Here is a 21535-nt window from a genome sequence, read left to right on the forward strand (position 1 = left end):
ATGTTGACCCAAAATTAGTTCAGAGGCTGTATCTCGGCCAAACTTTGATCAATCAAATGAAACTCTGTATGCTTCATCAGCACCATGATCTCAGGTTCCATGCCAAATTTGGCAACAGGGCATCCTATGGATCATGAGATATTAATTTTTTTTTTTTTGTTGTTGTAGTTTTTGATAATAGCTTTTGAACAGGTAATCAGAAAATCATAATCTTGGTCCCTATGGATTCATTGGGTCATTCCGAGTCTGTGAAAAATGACATGAATTGCAATATCTTTTGAACCATTTGACGTATCGGCACAAAATTAAAAGGATCATCGATGGCATGTCACAGAGGTACCTCAGAAGGTTAGTCCAAAATCTGATCAGATGATCTTTGAACCGAGACGCATAGAAATTTCTAAATCAATACTGATATAAGCTTCTGTTCCCAAGAAATACCTCTCTGTATTTGATCATGCCTGTGTTTGTCTTATGTTAGTTTGCTATCAAGTTTACCATAAGCTATGTTAGTGTTAAGTCAGCTTTGCATGCTAGTCAGATGCTAGTACTTTTTTGTGAGCTCTTTCTCACTATGAAACTTCTTGTCAGCAGTCTGCTGAAACTAGCTCAGTGTGATCCTGAGTACTATCTGTTGTGGTTTCAACACCCAGTGTGACACATGCCCAGAACACAAAAGTACTGTGGCAAGAAATGATGCAGAAGTTGCATTTGTTGCAGGCATTGTGCCTTTCCACGGATGATCTCATCTGAATCTATTAAATATGACCTGCAGTGCATTTATGTACAAATTCCTAACTTTGAATTGATTCGGAGGTGAAGTTCTGAACTTCAGCATCTGTGAACACCAGTGTTCTCAGTGGTGCAACAAGATCTGGGCGACATGCACTTGACTTGGAGATTGTGGTTTTGATTCTTGTGTGGTGCAACTTTTTTTAACACTGTTTATTTTCATTTGAACTCCTGTTCATTCTGAGTTCATTTATAATTCTGAACTGGGTGTATTTCATGTTCATTTATATATTAAATAAATAAAATAATTCAGTTTTCTTCCTTCTCTCAAACAGCCAAAAGATCATATAACAGATCAGATGAATGTATAATATGACACATTTGCTTTGAACTATTTTCATTGTAATATCAGTTTGTTTATTTTGATTGTTTTAGACGCCGATGATAAGGAACTCTGCAACTACATCTCAACTAGCAGTCATTAGAGTATTAGTATGTCTGCTACTGTAAATATATGCTAACACTTTATTTTTATAGTCAACCAACAGATAAACTGACTATAAGTGTCTTTGCAAGTGCGTCAAATTATTTCGCAATATTCTTGAGCATACTAATACTCTAATGAGAGTTAGTTGGCATGTAGTTGCAATGTTGCTTATAGTCAATTAATTAAGGGGACCATAAAAATAAAATGTTACCATATAAAACATTGCATTTTTTCAGTTGGAGTATGAAGCTCACATAAATTAATTAACATAAGCCCCACAGAAACACTCAAATAACACTCAACATCTAACCACTCACAAGCTGTAATAAGATACTGTGCAGATCTTAAACAATGTCAAGATATGATACAGTCCATTATACTGTAAATGAAGTAGATTTAATATATTGTTCATTGAGTGTTATAAATAATCATACTCTTAAACAAAACCACAAATACGTAAGCATCATGATGTATTATAATTGTTGTTATGATTATTCATGAGTTGATATAACAAGTTTTTTTATAATGCATGGTGGATTTATTATAACGCCTTAAGAATACCCATATAATGTTTTATAAATAGGGGCTTCATAGAAAGTGTTACTAAAAGGTTTAATATTATTATATTTCAGTTTACAATAACATTTTATTTTTAAGAAAAATAATATACAACTTGAATATATTATTTCATTCATATATCATTGTAATAATATTAAATACTTTAATTTATTTTACATTATAATTGTAGAATTACAATACTAATGTTTATACTTTACTACTACATTTTCAAACATTAAAGTGTCAAACTTTTATTTGAGTGAAAATAGAATGCCCTTAAAGGGTTAGTTCACCCAAATAGCAAAATTATTTCATTAATAACTTACCCTCATGTCGATCCAAACCAGTAAGACCTCCGTTTATCTTCATAACACAGTTTAAGATATTTTAGATTTAGTCCGAGAGCTCTCAGTCCCTCCATTGAAGCTGTGTGAACGGTATACTGTCTATGTCCAGAAAGGTAAGAAAAACATCATCAAAGTAGTCCATGTGACATCAGAGGGTCAGTTAGAATTTGTTGAAGCATCGAAAATACATTTTGGTCCAAAAATAGCAAAAAATTTAATTGAAATCGTTTTAAACGGTTCGCGTCTCCAATACGCATTAATCCACAAATGACTTAAGCTGTTAACTTTTTTAATGTGGCTGACACTCCCTCTGAGTTCAAACAAACCAATATCCCGGAGTAATTCATTTACTCAAACAGTAAACTGACTGAACTGCTGTGAAGAGAGAACTGAAGATGAACACTGACCCGAGCCAGATAACGAACAAAAGACTGACTCGTTCTCGAGTCAAGAACCGGTTCTGTCGGATGCGTCTGATTCGAGAACTGAGGAGCTGATGATACTGCGCATGTGTGATTCAGCGTGAAGCAGAATGACACACAGAGCGTCTGAACCGAACTGATTCTTTTGGTGATTGATTCTGAACTGATTCTGTGCTAATTTTATGAGCGCGGGTAAACCGAAGGCTTGAATCAAGGGCAATCATCGCCAAACCGGATATCACAAACTGCTTTGTTTTGAACTCTCTCTCACAACAGACACGGAAGAGAAGACAATGCTGAATAAAGTCGTAGTTTTTGCTATTTTTGGACCAAAATGTATTTTCGATGCTTCAAAAAATTCTAACTGACCCTCTGATGTCACATGGAGTACTTTGATTATGTTTTTCTTACCTTTCTGGACATGGACAGTATACCGTACACACAGCTTCAATGGAGGGACTGAGAGCTCTCGGACTAAATCTAAAATATCTTAAACTGTGTTCCAAAGATAAATGGAGGTCTCACGGGTTTGGAACGACATGAGGGGGAGTTATTAATAACATAATTTCGATTATTGGGTGAACTATCCCTTTAAAGCTTCTTTAGTTGAAACGTGCTTGAAGTATGGGAAGATGGATGGCGTTTATTGTATTATTAAATGGTTAAACCCAAACTCAAAGCAGATGCATAGACAAGGTTTGTGTGGAACAGAGCTGCTCTAAGATGCTGTAAACATTGGCTGATAATGAGCTGCTCACGTGTAAGAACACAGAGCCACGCTTCACTCTGAAACACAGCACATATGTATTTAATTATTACAGCCTTTGCCATTCCATAATTGCACTGAGCCACTTTTTTGGTTTTATTTTTATTTTTTGTGTAACCATAGGATGGCCTGCGGTCATGCGGGTGAATTTGGTATATGATTCTATAACAGCCCAGAAATATGAAGCAATTTTACAGAAACACATGATGTTCCCATATTCCTGAATGGTGATGCTCCCATATACACTGCTAAACAAATCGAGCACATTCCATGACCTTGCCATTCATCAGATCTCCACATCGCTGGATCTCTCTGGGACATTCCAGAGCGCAGAATGCAAATGAGATTTCCACCTCCTTCATTCCTCAAACAACTGGAATCTTTTCCTCTTGAAGAATGAAGACGTGTCATAATGCATACAATGGCAGCATTTCAAAATAAGAATTGAACTGCAAAGTGTCTCTGCTTATTAGATTTTGTTAGTTCTTATTACCCTTTTTTATGAGATTTTATTTTCTTCAGTGGCAAACCCCTGAAGGGAATCGGCAGCAGAATCTTTTTGAGTGTGGTTGTGCATGAGGTTACATGGTTTACTGAAATGTCAAGCATGACTTTAAATAAATTCTGTAATCATTTTGGATCTCGAATTCAAGAAATGTGTACTTTAAGAATTGTCACACTGCAGCACTATTTAAAGGGATAGTCCACCGCAAAATGAAAAGGCATTTCTCAAAAAAAAAAATCTTGTGTTCCAGAGATAAAAAGGGAAAGCCATTCAGGTTGAAAAAGACATGAGGGTGAGTGAATCATGATAGAATTTTCATTTTTGGGTGAACTCCAAAGTGAACTGGTGACCAATTACATAAACATACACTTTTGCTTATATTACACTTGCCTAAATAATTAAGAGCTAAACCTAAAATTTGGGCGCATGTGTGTATAATTGACAAATAACATTTATTCTGCCAAGAAAGAAAGCAGTGTTTGGTTTGATGTTTTTATTGTAAAGTGTTTTGTAAGTGATAGCTATAGAGTGATCTAGCTGTTATTTAGCCTGCGCTCTCTGACATTTTTGGAAGCTGAAATCCTCTAGAGATGCACATGTGATGTTGAACACACGTCTCATACTGTATGTCAGTTTCACTTCTCTCTGTATCTCTCCGTCAGGTATTAGGAGGATCAGGGCGTCTGTACACGTGCTTCACGTCGTGCCACTACTGTCCGTGCCCCGCATTCTCTTTCACTGTGCTCAGGAGGAACGAGAGTCTGATGGTGAGGTCACTTCCTCTCTCTGTTCACACACAGCTGCACTCACAGACCCTGAGACCCTCATCCTGTTTAGTTGTTTTCATCATTTCTGTATTTCTGTCAATATAAGTATACACACTGGGTGTTGGAATAATGAAGATTTTTTATGTTTTTGAAAGAGGACTCTTATTCTCACCAAGTCTACATTTATTTGATTGAAAATATAGTAAAAACAGTAATATTAGTACAGTTATATAATATACCATTTATTATAATTTTCAATGTTAAATACAGTTCTACAGGAAACTGACACTACAGATTGTTCAAATGTGTGGTGTAAGTATGATTTTTAAAAAAGAAATGAATACCTTTATTAAGCAGGTATGCATTAAATTGAACAAATTTGATTTTAAACATTTATGATATTACAGAAATCCTGAAATGTATCACTGTTTGCACCAAAATATGAATCCGTTTTCAACGGCTGAGCAGGATGCTTCAAATGTTTTCAACACTGATCAAAATTGGAATTTTTTCTTGAGCAGTTTATCATATTAGAATGATTTCTGGAGGATCATGTGACACTGAAGACTGGAGTAATGATGCTGGAAATTCAGTTTTTCATAATGGGAATAATTTTCAAATATATTACAACATTAAAGCAGTAAGCAGCAGTTTTTCACAATGTTGCTGTTTTTATTATATTTTTGATCAAATATATGCAGCATTGCTGAACATCTTGCAAAAACATAAATCTGAATTATTCCAAACATTTGACCCGCTGTGTGTGTGTGTGTGTGTGTGTGTGTGTGTGTGTGTGTGTGTGTGTGTGTGTGTGCGTGCACGCACGCATCTATATCTGCATCCCCGTCTCTTTTTTCTGCATTTTCTCGTTTGCTTGCTTGTATGGCTGACATCCAACCATAAAACATTGACCGAAATTAATTCTAAATGGTTGTTAGACAATTAATATGCTCTACTAGTTGACCAGATTATTGGATATGCAAAATGATTGATTCATTGATTACTAAAAACCAGTATAGTTGCAACCCTAATTTATTTGCCTGCTTTTGTTTTAAATATCTTCCTTCGCTCTCTTCTTCATCTGCTCTTTGCTGTGGTTATTCCCATCGACTGTCTGTCCTTTGATGCTGTGGCTCCTTTTCAACTGTATCTGTTGCTGCAAAGTTGTATCTGCCTGGTTTTAAGCCCAGGGGAGAGAATGAGACTAAAATTAGTCCTCAAGTCTTGAGAAAGAAAATCCAAAATGCACTGCTTCACTCTGATAGCATGACCTCACTTTATCATCAAACTGCAATGAAATATAAATGCATTTTATTCCCATGTGATCTGAGAGGAATGATTTCCTTGTTTATTTCTAGCCCTCTGCGTAATGCATTAGCATTTGCTTGATGCGCTTGAAAATGTCTCAAATGTGATTAACCTGCCTGCTCTCAGCGGCTTGCCGTCTGACCCAAAAATAAAACACAAGAACATGACGTGAGATTCTCATGAGACACGAGATTGGTGGCTAGATGCTCTCGGTATCTGGGGTCTGGTGTGCAGTCAGGCCTGTAGACCAACAGTGAAGTGTGAGTGTTGGGGATTGCCCCACTGAATGCTGGTTAATAGTTATTGACCGCTGCAGAACTCTTGTCAAGGAGTCAGAGTCATCATATTCATTTTGATGGTTTATTGCACAAGATGTGACCTAACACACGTTAGTGTATTTGAGGTAGTTTCTGAAATAAATAAAACAAAAGATATAAATACTCATTGTTCACATATTACCAATAACTCAACATATAACAAACTCTATAATAAACAACTGTCAAATGCGTTGATATGTAGAATATTAACGGAGAAATGTATCACCAATATATCTGTGAGAATAATCTGCTTATTAAAATTACAACAACGAAATATAAAACATATATGAGAATGTATCATTAGTAATAATAGCTGCTGGAAGGTATTATCACCATGAAATGTTACACTTCAATGTAATAAAATTGTTAACATGAACAATGCACTCTGCGATGCTAGCGGGCTAAACCGCTCGTTAAACAGGATCAAATTACACTCAAAAAGATCGCTAAACATCAATAACATCATAAACACTGTTAAAGTTAACACGATTGTGGTATATTGTAATAATCTAGGTAATTACCAATATATATTGAAGTAACTTACTTTATCACACACTTTCCTTTCACATAAACGCTGCACCTGAGTGAGAGCGCGCGACGTGACTGCCGTGCTGAAGCAACAGTGAATAACCGGTCACGCTACAACCGTACATACTATGAATACTGCACTACGTTATTTACGCAAGTCATTACTGAAATATAACACAGATCGCAACTCTTAAACTTAAAAGGAAAGAATTCACAGCAGCGAATACAGCAAATACAGTCTGTTCTTCATAGTATAAAGTCACCACATTCATATCTCCTGTTAAGTGCGTCTTTTCTCCCCTTTTCAGCTTTCATTGTCAGTCATCTTGTTTTGAGCGACACTAATATTCTCCTTCATTGTAATCTGTTTATATTTCTGTTATGTGATGAACGTCTAGCTATGGTGAATGTGCATCCCGCTGATGCATTTATCATGTGCGCAGTCACCATAAATAGAAAACAGATGGGTGCACACAATAAATATTAACGTGAAACATATCTGATCTTCAAGCGATACTGTTTCTATACTCTGTATATAGCCAAACTGGTGTGAGAATAGCTCATTTATGTAATATTATTTTCAGGCAAGTCAAAACTCAGTTTTTAGCATGATTAAGTGTCATTTTATTGAACTGTTTTGCGTGTCTGTGTTCTCTAGTGTAAGCACCTCCTGGCTGCCTGCCTGAGTCAGGCCATGGGTTTGTGCCAGCAGGAACAGGTCTCAGATCAGCAGATGACCCACATTCTCTCAGGGCAAACTGAGGTCAGCACATAAATAACTGATCCTGGAGTAGAGAGAGACTCTGATTAGAACACCCATGCAGGAATTGAGATATTTATAGTCATTCTAATGGACTCATCTTTAGAAAAATGTTGTGTATTTAAATTAAAACCCAGTTTTTTTTTTTTTTTTTTTTGTAAAGAGAGATGATCTGTCGTAGAATATTCAAAATTGCTGTGAAAGTAAATAAATAAACAAATCTATGTCCCTAAATACCAGATGTTTGTGTATGCAAAATCTTTCATCAGTTGCCACCAGAGAATGTACATCTGTTCATTGAGCAGCACGATGGGGTTTATTATGGGAGTTTCTGTTTGTTTCAAGGTTCCGCACCCTTGACTGATACTCAGCAACAATGAGACCACAAGGCTTAAATACTCTTTCGACTTGTTTTCCTCAGCCAAATTTTGTTTTGCATTCATAAAATTGTTTTGAACTATTACGTTTTATCTTTTTTTCTTTTTTATGGTGTATGTTTTTATTTACTGTATAGCATTTAATATGCAGTATGCGTTTTGCCTTTATTCTGTTGTGGTCCTATTGTAATTCAAAATTCTATTGTAATGTAAACATACTGTAGTCAAAGCATGACCCTTTATAAGGATTTTTTGTTAAGGTATCTTTTAAATCAAACAGTTAGAGGAAGAGGTTTTGCTAGTTGAAACACTGCAAATGAAACGTGAGAGAACACCAAAAGCAGAACGTACTGAAATAAAAGCATGTATATGTAATGTGGCTTGCCGTACCACTCCATCTGTGCTGATATAATGCGTGTCCATTTCAGCTTCCATATTTTGTGTGATTACGTCTGTCGTCCCGGAAGATATTACTTCCACCATATTCAGCTTGGAAGGAATTGGCAATGTATAATAGAAAACTAAATTGCATTGTGCAAAGTTTACAACCTGACTAGTGCTTGACAGTGACACTGGTTACATTTTCTCGCTGTATACATAGACACACAATTCATATTGTATAATGATTCTGCATAATTATGGATAACAAACTGTAGATAAACTAAGTATCAGTTTTTGTGTTTTTGCAGTGTGCTTAAGTGTTTGAGAATGTGGTATTTAATAATGAGATGTTTATAATTTAGGGAACTGGAATATGGTAACCGCCAAATGAATGAAGACAGTGTATCAGTGTATCCTCTCTGTTTGCTCTGGTACCTATCAGCTACGCTCCTCAAAGTGGTTGCTTTTTAAGGTGCCACGAGTTAAAACCGAATTGGGAAAAACTGCTTTTTCTTATTTAGCACCTTGGGGGTGGAATAATCTACAAAAAGAGCTAAAGTTAGAAACCCTTATGTCCATAAATGAATTTAAAACTACTGTAAAGAGTGTTGTGATGGAGACATGTTCTTGTTTTTCTTGAGAGTCTCATTGTGTTTTTATATTTTTATTTTTAACATTTTGTACTTCTTCTTTGTACGTGAAAATGTAATTTGGTGTTTATGTATGCATTTTGTGTGCTTTGGCTGCTACCTTGGCCAGGTCTCTCTTGTAAAAGAGATTCTGAATCTCAATGGGACCTCCTGGTTAAATAAAGGTATAATAATAATAATCAGCTAGGCTAGATTCTTGGACTTTGTGGCTTTGGCTTTGGTGGAAGTGTTTATTTGAACAAAGGCTGCATGTGCAGTTTCTCACAACACACACAGACAGACACACTCTCCTTCTGAACAACTGGCCGCTGATATTCAACATCACAGTTAGGCTGAGCTAAAACTGTCCAACTTTCATATAAAGAGGGCACAAAAGATATATAAACATCTTTTATTAATAAAATAATTCACCATACATAGAGATTTATTCATGTTAAATAACAAAACTTCTTTGATGCTAAAGGTTTTTGTCATGAAACTATTTTCTTTCAGCACATACAAGAGAACATCACCGCGTCTGTAGATTATTGACAAAAACACATCAAAAACATACACAATTTAAAGCACAAACTCTTTTCTGTTTGCTCCAAAGGCAAAAATTAAATTCAGGTACACTTGACTGGTTAAGAAAAGGCCTTTTGTGTTTCTGCTTTCAACAGAAAGTACTTCATTAAAGGAATAAAACATCAGCTAACACGGTTGCAGTGCAGTACAGATTCGTCTCCATGGGAAAGTCCAGATGTCTGGCACACTCCTGTAGTTTAGCCCTTGCAAACATTAACAAATCTCTGTACATTTACATCATTTAGATATTACAAAACACAAAAAATACTGCTCAAGAACGGCTTTCTTCCCCTCAATAAATAGAAACTGTTGGCACAGCTGCAGTCAGGGAAGGCATATCACTGTCAGGGACAAACACATCAGTGCATCTGTCAGTTTGAGTCGGGTATCAAAAGAATAGTTCACCCAGAAAATATAGTTTGTGGAGTGGGATTTTGGACCAATGACCATTCACTCTTACAGAAATAAAAATCAAGTAAATGACCAAATGTTTGCCAATCATCACATTAGCCTAAGTTTACTGCTTGCTGCTTTGTTGCATCACACCTGGACACAGTTACAATTCACTACCAAAAAAAACATTTCAAAATGACTTTCTAAATGTTTGCTTATTAACTTATGATCATGTTAGACCACAAGTTTTGTGTCCTTATTTGTAAAATGCTTCAGATAGCCAATAAACCAATAGCTACATTTTCATGCATTCAAATAATCTGTTTATAATGGCTGAATCAGACTGAAAGGCTTTCATGATAACACCTCAACTGATCTCAATGAGTTGGATTAAAAGAAGTGTAGAATCAATTCATATGGGAACTCTTGAATCTGGCATTTCTAATCAGATTCAAAAACACCATGTGAGTGGGTTTTATTACTTCTTATTTCTTATGAACTACAAAAAAACGTCTTTTGACATGTCAGCTTCCTTTTTGGTAATGTTATCAAGGTAAAAAAGCACAATGATGCTCACTGTAGCTCCAGTGACTTTATCGCGGTGTCTTCAGTTCTGAACGGAGCTCACTGAAGTTTTGTGTGGAATGCATGTAATGCACATGTAAACAAATATGTGAATCAGATTGCATCTTTTAGGGTTTATATAAACAGCTTCACTTAAATCGGATTGCATTCATTCCAATTAACAAAAATTGGTGCATATAAATATACCTATTGATTTGTGAACCTAAAATCAGCTTATTATAAAAACCTAACAATGCAAAGAAATTTATGCCAAAACAATGCAGAAAAAGACACTAAATATTGAATAAACCATCCAAACATCAATAAAGGTTTTTTTTTCCTTCTTTTTAACCGATCCAAACTGGAAAAAGTGCAAAAAATGTTGATGTTGCTTTAGCTTTTTATGACCGATCCTCAATAAAAGAAGAGTTTAAGGCATTTTCATGACCTACACTTGGTCAGGTTATTTTATAACCCTGACATAGAAAATGAGTGTAAGATGTAAAATACACATTGTACAATGTATTTCAACAGGATCTCTTCAGATGACACTAAATATAGCTATATTTTGCCATTTAACTGGACAGACATATAGGGGAGGGAGAAAAAATTGGCGAGAGGTGGAAATTGGGATGGCGAAGCCTACATCTAAAATTGGATGACTAAAACCTACATTTGCAAGGCTCAATGTCTGAGGTGCATGTCCTCAAATCACTGTGTTAAGAACTCTGAGTGTTTTTCATCATTTTCTGATCATAATTGTGATTGGTCAAAATGTCGTCTAGATGAGCCAGTTAAGGCACTGATGAATGAAGAGCAGACCTCTATGTAGATCTGTAGTTATACTGTAAAGGTGGTTGGTGATTAATAGAAGAGAGTGTCAGTATTGACACTACAGATTGTTATAAACTGTCCAGCTCTGGTGGTGACACTGTAAATCTCTCTCCAGAGGAGACAGTCTTTGCTCCAGGTCAGCTGCTGTCGGTTCGGTCTGGGTAGTTTGTCACAGTCAGAGATTCAATAACAAACTGATTCCTAAGGGCTGTGACATATTAGCAGACAGACACCAGAAATCTGAGGACACTGATATTACAGTGACATTTGAGACCACAGTGAAAACCTGGGATAAGATCTAATTTAACCCGCAAAAACTAATAAACAGGTTTTGAATTGAACTGGTTTTTTCTATACTCTTTGAAAAAGTTTAAACAAAGAAGCATGATGTAAAATGAAAAGGTTCTGTGCTATTTTTTGGTCATTAAGTATATGAGTGACATTGATCATGTGACTCTGCATTGATGTTCTTTCAATGAAGCTCAAGATGTTCCTTGGATCATTTCAACATGATCATCAAGCTAGACACAAACTTCATGCAGCTCAGCTCAGTCTTGTCTCATGTTTTGTGTAGATGCCAGAAAGAAACGGAGTGTAATGGTCATTTAGTAACACGCTGACCCCAAAAGTATTTGTACACTTCAGCAACATCAACAAATGTAATGCATTAGATAACACAGCATCAAAGTGGCATTTATTTTAAAGAAACATAGCTATGTTTTTTAGTTATAAACTATAAAACAATATGAAATAGAAACTCAGTATTATGGCACTTTTGTTATGTAATGCAACACATTTTGAGTCCAAATACAGTTGGGGTCACTGGACACTACCGTGTACCCAGTGTATCTGTAGGAGTCATTTTGGTTTCACATATGAACTTGTTGGGTTAACGGAGCTGTCAATGGACCAGTAGTGCCTTCGAAGTGATGAGAAAACTGAAAAGTGGGGTAATTTTTCATAATTGGCTGTGCAGGAAATCGTTTTATGATTTTTTTTTTCTATTATGGGTTCTTAAATTTGCTTTTACCTTGTGTTCCTGAGCCGTCTAAACCAGTCATCTCAACTGTAAAAAAGCAACAAAAGGAACGAATACATTCAAGCAATTCAGTCGGTTTCTTTGTGTTCTCTATTCCATAGTGGCATATTCAGCTGATGTGCCTGATGAAGTCAGATTGTTCCTTTGGGCTGTTCTTAAACATCCTTATAGATTAAACTAAAGCTGCCCCCCATTATTTTTTTCCATTCCATATAGGTTTCTCATACGTGGTTCAGGTCATCGTTCAGCACTTTCAGAGGCCCACCGGCCGCACTTCACTTTCATTCCTGCACTAAGGCTTGACCTAAAGCTGCTTCGAAAGTCTCTTAGTGCTTGAAATGCAGTCTGAAATGCAATATTTATATAATAGTTTTTTTCTTCACAGTTCAATATTAAATCCTCAAGATGTTCCATCGTGTCCAGTCCACATTGGCTTCATGAATAGTGAGCCCTGCTAGACATCATCTTAATACAAGATCATGCTGTTTGCAGTTCTTTGGTCTGTAAACATTTCTCTCATATATTTTGACTATGACCTCTAAAGTAGAGGGTCGATGGTCATTGTAATCTGGTCTGTGTGACTGCTGCTTCTATTGGAGCTGCGATACAACTCGTCCCGTTGACAAAAGAAATGGCGGTTCAGAATCTTCCTAAAAGTGACTCTGAACTCCTGGATGCGGTAGGCGTAGATGATGGGATTGACAGCGGAGTTGGTGTGCGAGAGGATGATGGCGATGTTCATGATAAAGCTGGGCTTTTGCAGCTTGCTGTAGAACAGAGTGAGGCAGTTCAAGATGTGCACGGGCAGCCAGCAGAGAGCGAACAGGCCCACGATGATGGAGAGGGATTTGGCGGCTCGGATCTCCCGCTGCAGCAGGCCGTGGTGGTGATTCTCACCGTTGCTCACGCTGCATTTGAGCTCGATCTGACGTAGCTGTTTACGTGCCACTGTGAAGATCTTGATGTAAATGCCCAGCATGATGAGCAGAGGCGGCAGCACGCAACCGAAGAAGTTGAAGTACACCATGTAGCTCATGTCCACCACGTTCTCGAATAAGCACTCAAGGCGGCAGCTTTGCGAGAAGCCTGTTTCCATCTGAGCAGCATCACTGCTATTGCTGGTTTTGTTGGTTTTGTTTCTGGAACAGGCCAAGTCTTTACGGTTCCAGCACACAAATGGAATGAGTCCAATGATGAAGGATAAGATCCATAAAATGGCAATGATCTCTCTTGCCCTTTTCCCTGTGACAAGCTCCTTATACCTGTACAGATAAGTGGATGAAGAACAAAGATGATTAACTTCGTAAATTTTAACTTCGCAAAAAAATTGTCTTGTGATGGTTAGGTTCACTATATGCTGGGGTCCAAGTGTCTAAAAACACTAGCAAAAATTATTGTATTTTGCATTGTACCCAGTGTATCTGTAGGAGTCATTTTGGTTTCACATATGAACTTGTTGGGTTAACGGAGCTGTCAATGGACCAGTAGTGCCTTCGAAGTGATGAGAAAACTGAAAAGTGGGGTAATTTTTCATAATTGGCTGTGCAGGAAATCGTTTTATGATTTTTTTTTTCTATTATGGGTTCTTAAATTTGCTTTTACCTTGTGTTCCTGAGCCGTCTAAACCAGTCATCTCAACTGTAAAAAAGCAACAAAAGGAACGAATACATTCAAGCAATTCAGTCGGTTTCTTTGTGTTCTCTATTCCATAGTGGCATATTCAGCTGATGTGCCTGATGAAGTCAGATTGTTCCTTTGGGCTGTTCTTAAACATCCTTATAGATTAAACTAAAGCTGCCCCCCATTATTTTTTTCCATTCCATATAGGTTTCTCATACGTGGTTCAGGTCATCGTTCAGCACTTTCAGAGGCCCACCGGCCGCACTTCACTTTCATTCCTGCACTAAGGCTTGACCTAAAGCACACAAATGGAATGAGTCCAATGATGAAGGATAAGATCCATAAAATGGCAATGATCTCTCTTGCCCTTTTCCCTGTGACAAGCTCCTTATACCTGTACAGATAAGTGGATGAAGAACAAAGATGATTAACTTCGTAAATTTTAACTTCGCAAAAAAATTGTCTTGTGATGGTTAGGTTCACTATATGCTGGGGTCCAAGTGTCTAAAAACACTAGCAAAAATTATTGTATTTTGCATTTACTTGCATTAGTCTGTACAAAGAGCCACATGATCAATGTCACAAATATACTTTATTATTATTATTAGTGAGCTAGAAATATTGCAGACTATTTTTTCTTCAAATTAAGACGTTTCTATGGAATTCTATGGAAGCAGTTTATGTCTCAGTTTTGAGAGATAAAGTGGCAATTCCCTTATTTTTATTTTATTTTTATCCCATTGCAGAAACAAACTAGCATCAATTTTTGTTTTAAATTGATCAATATTCTAAAACTCTAATTTCCAGGTTTAAATTTCATTTTGAATCATACATTTCAGTTTTTCTCCTAGAACTTTGGATCCCACTGTTTATGAATTTCATTAAATAGCAAAAGTTTAAGTTAAAACTTTTGGCCTCCGAATGAACAAATAAAAAATTATATATATATTATTCTGTTATAAATCTCATGAACATTTGTGTTCAACTACTACTTTGGGTCACTGTATTTGTACATATAATAGAGACGGGGAAGAGAGCTTCACATAAACACTGAAGTGACTGATGGCTCAAGCTTTCACTTGGAGGCTCTTCATCAGGCATCTTCAGACAGCTCTGATTCTGCTTCTACTGATGGACTGAAGTGAGTAATACGTGAGGTGCATTATTCATCACACCAACCACAACCTTTCTCAGAAAGACCTGGGCTGCCACAGCCATCAGTGGTGCTGCCGACCCAGTGACAGATGGAGGGGGGTGGGGGCGCTGAGAAAATAACATCATGTTGGTTCGCAAACACAGGCAATGAACCACATTATCTTACGCAAGCATCACTGTTACTGTTCCATACACTTAGTGCAGTGTGGTTAACTAAAGCAAAAATCATTTTCTATAATTGAAATCAAATAAAACAGAAATATTTGATGAATAAATTAGAAATTTTTATTTGACAACTAAGTCAAGTACAAGAAGTATTAAAATTTAAAATAAAAACTGAAAAAATAAAAGCACATTCATAATATTAATAAAATCTATAATCCTGTATAAATTCTACTAAAATAACACTGGCTTAAGTTTTTGATTTGAACAAATCTCTAACTCTTAATAATTAAACTCTGGTGCATAACTTGTCCTCCAGCATTTGTGCTATATTTTTCTATGTTGTTTATAAGTTAATACTCAAGAAAAGTGCAGCTTTTCTAAGCAACTGGTTTAAAACTCCCTTAGCAGCTGCACTACACTCTAGCATTATATAAGAAATAAAATCTAGAAAATGTAAAAATCGATTTTTTTATGATTTGTTTATTTCTGGGAAAGAGTGCAGGAATTGACAGCATCATGGCTCAACGTAGAGCATGTGCACTTACTACTAGTGCTAGGCCATTACTTTAAATTCTAGTTGTTCAGATAATTTTTCTCCATCCTTGGCACTTTTGTAGCACATTATTGATTATAATCACTCTCTATTTTCTTTTTCTCCAGATGCAAGGACACATGATGTCATTGGATTTAGCTCCAAGAGCACAGTCTCCTTTTGTTGGACACTTCTTTCAGCTTTAACATGTTTTTCCTCTCTCTCAGTGCCAGCTCTCCTCTACTCTCAGGGCACATGAATGAAGGGAGGAGTGGATTAGTTGTGGCATGACAACAACCTGCTGGCATCCCCATCTCCCTCTCTCTCTTTCTCTCTCTCTCTCAGCTCTTCATACTATTCCACACACAAGTCCCTTCCCTAACCCTTCCGTTCTTCAGCTGCCTCGCTAGCGCTTTAGACCACAGAGTTCTACCGGCAGGCTCCAGTTTAAGGAAAAACAGTTGACACAATGGGTCTAAAGGGAGGTCTCAACTGCTTTGCTCTTAGCACATGTGAACAGGTGCATCAAAACAATAGTTTACAACAAAAATATCAGGTTGCAAAAAAAGTATATAAAAAACAGCATTCCAGATATGTTGGAATATAAGCTAAAGTATGGCTTATTAGATATTATGACAGTGTAAATTCATTAAACTTATAAAACTGTTGTTGTTCTAAACATGTATGACTTTCTTCTGGGACATGGGTTATAATCATTTATTAAAACAAAAATATATATTTTTTTAAATTAAAGAGCTGAAGAAAATAAATACTATAACTCCCCACTGACTTTTATTATAAATGCTAAAATTTTCTATAAAAGTTACAATTATACAAATTATCTTATTTTGTTACACAGAAGAAAGTCATTAATTAAAGAATTCCACTTTCTTTGGAATGTCGAAGAAATTTGATTAGTAGTATTAACCCCCCCCCCCCCCCCCCCCACACACACACACACACAATTTAAAAAATCAATAGTTCATCAATCCACTTTGTTCTCAATAAAAAAAAAAAACATTACATGAATAGTTCATCCGAACATTAAAGCTCTGTTCATGTCATTTTAAACCTGTATGACTTTCTTTTTTCTTTTTTTCTGCATTAAACCAGAAAAGATTTTGAAGAATGTTGGAATTTTTTACTTTTGTGACTTATAGAAGAAAGTAAGTCATACAGGTATGGAAAGACACGACGGAGAGTAAATAAAATTTAATCCCCTCTTTATATTACTTAACAGTACAACCAGTGACTCAGAGGAAAAAGATGCTCTAGGCCTCTTTTGCTCAACAGTGGAAAGACCTTCTTATTCAAGCCCACACTTACATGTATATAATAGCAGCCTACCGTTTTAGGAAACTTGAACCCTATTTAGACCCTTCAGTCAGTGGACATGTAGCTAAACACAGCCAGTACTCAGATTTCTTGTTTTTACACGAGAAGAGAAACAGACAGATGAGCGCAGGATGTGTGCATGAGAGAGAGAGAGAGATGAGGTTGTCTAGTCTAGTAAATGAAAACTGAATGGGGAATACTGTCTGGCAGCACAGTGAGGAAACTTGGTTCCTCTTGAATCTACTGACAGCTGTGCCAAAACCCTGTATTTCCAGTAACTACAGTGTAACTAGAAACATGCATTCATCTTGGCCATGAAACAGGGAGAGTAACATGACCACCCCAGATCTGAGATGTTTCGGAGTATACTGAACAGTTTTATCATTAAAGTCACCTACTGGAAGCATTTTCTTATTCAACACTATCATTAAAAACACTGCCAGATGAGGAAAAACTGCATTCCCACGGGACTTAAAGGGGTCATGTGATGTTGATAAAAAGAACTTTATTTTGTGTATCTGGTATAATGAAATGTTTATGTGCTTTAAGTTTCAAAAAACACATTTTTTTTCCACATAATGTACAATATTTTTAGAAAGCTCATCATTCTGAAAAGCGAGGTATGCTCTGATTGGCCAGCTATCCAGTCCGTTGTGATTGGCCGAATACCTCAAGCGTGTAATGCTGTTTCTCGGAGCGCCGAGACAAAAACATTAAAACCCATTACAAACGAGGCATTTGTTGCATCCAGTGGGGACATAATTATGGTTTATAATGACTTATACTGTCTTTTTACGCATTGTATTTGCATCGCGCTGCATAAAAAAAAACCACGTCTGCATTTGTGATCGGAGAAATGACAAACAACAAGCGTTTATCTACACTGCTCAAAACTAACGTTTGAATCATCAGTGGCAAATCTTTCAAATACGTAAACGTCAGAACAGCTGGCATTGTAGTCTACTCTCCCAGAAAAAAGTCCTCCATAAAATTCACTGTACACATCTGAATATTATGGTTAAACTGTTCTGGAACTGTGTTCTAAGTGCAACTTAATCACTGATTTCTAGTCCTGTCTTCTTTTGGAAGGCCAAACAAAGTATTTTTTGCTTTTGCAATGAAACACACAGCCTCTTCACAACAGAGCGGTGGCAGCAAGAATAAAGTTAAGCGTTCCTTTGCGTGAACATTAGGGTGGCGTTATGCTAATCTTCTCACACAGTGATGTAGACATGTGGGCGCGTGTTTAAACGAGGCGTTTTAGGAGGACGTGGACGAGTCTTAACTTTTATAACAAATATCTCTTTGGATTTGAGACTTTAGTCTTTGCAACGTTAGGGATCTTATCTATTCACAAACAGCTTGTAACACTCCAAAGAGAAAGGAAGACTTGAAATCACATGATATGACCCCTTTAACACAGTGTTTGCTGTGGAAGTGAAACAAAAAGTCCTAAATTTTTAGTCGCTTAAGTTTGCTTCAGTAATTACTTGACATGAAGCAGAAAGAGAATGCATGAAATTAATCATGCACGCTTTGTTGTGTATCAGTCAGTCAATATATAAGTCCTTTTGTTTCTCCTTTCTTTATTCTTTCCAGTGGTTTCCATTAGAATGATGGCACAAGTTACACTGAGCAGTGTAAAAAGATGTCTCTTTGAAATGTGAACTTGTGAAGGATTGACAACATTTAAATTTTAAGTAGTTTAACATTCAGATTTTTTAAGATTAGGCCGTTCATATAGTTAAAATGAACCTAATGCTGCTTTGTCATTTCTTTTTTTTCTTTTAGGCTACGAGGTTAGTCAGGCATTAAAATAAAGCAAAGAAAAGAGCCTATATATATATATATATATATATATATATATATATATATATATATATATATATATATATATATATATATATATATATATAGGCTATATATATATATTAGTAGGCTATATATTTCTACTTTAATCCTTAAGATTTTTGTCACTGCTCTTATCAGGGCTTTTTGACAACTACCTTCTTTTTTTAACTGCCCTCTTGAGATTCACGTATTAACACGGATTAAGAAAATTAGGCCGATATCCATTTCAGGAAGCCGAGTAAAGCTTGTGACCGCGTGTGGCATGGCCGTGCTGTCCTGAAAAGGTCTTTGTGTTTCAACTTCGATAAACTAGATGAACTTAGAACGAATTTCAACAGAGGCACGAGCATCATATTGATCGGAGAAACTGCTGCTCGCGCTCTCTCTCAAATGTGGTTACACACAACATAGCAACCTTTCAGGAAAGATGCTGGTCGTTTTGTTGTGTGTTCATAAAGATGAGATGAACAAATGATATCATATTAATCAGAAAGTGCACTACCTGATCATTTATTCAGGAAAGAGAATGCAGAAGACAGCGAAGAACAGGTTGATGTGTCACGCGCGGAATGTTGTGCACGCGCGTGTAAATGTCAAAGCTTGTTTCAAGGCTGCTGTAAAACTCTATACATAGAGGAAATGCTTTATTTAAGAACCAAGACTCATAAATAATAGTTAGTAACGAATCGCTCAGTGATAATGGACAGGAAATGCTAATAAACGGGAAAGAACTCACCTCAGGGGGATTTTTACAGCCAGATATCTGTCGATGGCAACCGCCAGAAGACTAAATATTGAACTTTGAGTCAGTACCAGAACGAAACACGCCAGGAAAAGGCATCCATAGAAGTCTGAGCGCAGACCAACGCTTATAGTGATGGCAAAAGGGATGGCAAGACAGCCAACCAGAATATCTGCCACGGCTAGTGACACCAGAAAGTAATTGGTGGCGTTCTTGAGAGTGGAGTTGATGGCCACAGCCCAGCACACCAGCACATTACCGGAGATGGACAGCACGGCGATCACCAGCTCAATAGCGATGTACAGCGAATCCATTGCCGCACACTTCACTGAGAAACACCTCCAGACAGTAGTTAAGATGTCATGAGTCTGTCTGTCACTCTGTGCTGCTTGTCCAGTTGTAAAAGAACCGATTTGCAATAATCCACGGATCTCCAAAGTTTGTGATTTGCCAAAACGGCCATCTGTTGGTTTAAATAATAATAATAATAAAATAACAGCGTTATTTGTACTCACTCTGAAAAGAATTATTCAGAAGCAGATAGAGGCAGATAAATACAGTGTTTCCTTCCCCACAGATATCTAGAAGTTCCCACTGACGAGTGGAAACTTATTCACGAAAGTCACAATAATTTGTGATTTTGGATGAGGTGGCGTTACTTACCCTCATTTCAGAGGTGTTTTTTCTTGTTTGACGTCTTGTGGTACATGTTGCAGAAGCGGCAGTGCAGTAGTCTGACGCACCTCGAGCGCAACACATGGCTTTTCAAGCAGCTCGCGGAAAACAGCCTGAGAAACAGCCTGTCCATCACCGCTCGAGCCACGCCCAGCCGCGCGCGACCCGGCTCAGATGATTTGAAATGAGCAGTTACCACACGCATTTAAGACTGTCCCCTGACAGCTACGATAGAGAAAGAAAAATCTAGTTAAACTAGATTCGCCTTTCCTTAAAGAAACGATAACAATTGGACAGCAGATAAAAAATAGCGTTAATGTGAAATCAGAAGCTGAAGCTACACAAATATAGATAGTTAAACAAATGGAGAGCGAGATATAGATATGATATTTAATAGAATGAAACAGATAGGTAGCTTCTGTGGTCTTTAGCATTCTGAACTCGTTTTTATCAATTATTACAAATAAAGAACGATTACAATTATGCAAATATACAAAAGACCAATCAGAGTTCAGTGTCTACATTTTATGGTTATCATAGTTCACGCACTTTGGATTATATTCTATCAGTGACTTCAATATGAATTTTTACTATAATGAAACGTTAATAATGTGGTTTGATAGAAAAATGAATTACCTGAGGGGGGAAAAGGTGTAAATGGAGTTGCTTCAGTGCGTTTGGGCAAAATAAACTGCAGATGTTAACTTGGTTTAGTGCAAACTCTTACTGGAAAAAGTGAGAAACGCTTGCCATGTTTACTAGTCTGTTTATCTGCCCTTTAAGATAGGTTCTATTTTTGTCCTTATTGACATTTTACATTGATTGAACTTATCTGCGTGCTTAGCCTATAGATGTTTTGAACAAGAGTCAGATTTTCTGAAAATTGAGCATGTAGTATTTCTGAAGAGATCTTGGTATGTCAGAGTAGTGAGTAAGGGACAATATTGTGTAATTGGCAAAGATTTACGATGTGGACTCAACTGTGCACAGTTCACTTCTGCTTCAATCACATTGGCAGGAGAGATAATCTGAAAATATATATATGCATTTTGTGAATTAATATATTGTAGGACATTTGTCTCTGAGATTCTTTGTTCTGCTCTAATAAAGGTAACATTTTAATTCAAACAAACTATATATATATATATATATATATATATA

The 21535-nt window shown here is 36.7% G+C and overlaps 2 protein-coding genes across 4 annotated transcripts in view; one reads left to right on the plus strand and one right to left on the minus strand.

Moving 5' to 3' along the window:
* The window catches only part of LOC132136647 (zinc finger SWIM domain-containing protein 7), a 68076-nt gene that overhangs the window by 20940 nt on the left and 25601 nt on the right, over nucleotides 1-21535 (plus strand). For 2 of the 3 annotated variants that reach the window (XM_059547259.1, XM_059547256.1), the window contains exons 5-6: nucleotides 4480-4584; nucleotides 7396-7940. In XM_059547259.1, the coding sequence (XP_059403242.1) occupies nucleotides 4480-4584; nucleotides 7396-7512 (222 nt within the window). In that variant the 3' untranslated portion in view covers nucleotides 7513-7940. Of the gene's footprint in view, nucleotides 1-4479; nucleotides 4585-7395; nucleotides 7941-21535 lie in introns of those variants that run through there. The other variant, XM_059547257.1, reaches the window with a different exon arrangement.
* On the minus strand, nucleotides 12703-20694 carry LOC132136689 (adenosine receptor A2b-like). The gene is made up of 3 exons (XM_059547270.1): nucleotides 20363-20694; nucleotides 19694-20162; nucleotides 12703-13561 (listed from the first exon to the last, which is right to left on the minus strand). The coding sequence occupies exons 2-3, from the start codon at nucleotides 20011-20013 to the stop codon at nucleotides 12838-12840; spliced, it is 1044 nt and encodes a 347-aa protein (XP_059403253.1). The 5' UTR covers nucleotides 20014-20162; nucleotides 20363-20694; the 3' UTR covers nucleotides 12703-12837.

The sequence above is a fragment of the Carassius carassius genome, chromosome 4 (assembly GCF_963082965.1).
Source record: "Carassius carassius chromosome 4, fCarCar2.1, whole genome shotgun sequence".
NCBI lineage: Eukaryota > Metazoa > Chordata > Actinopteri > Cypriniformes > Cyprinidae > Carassius > Carassius carassius.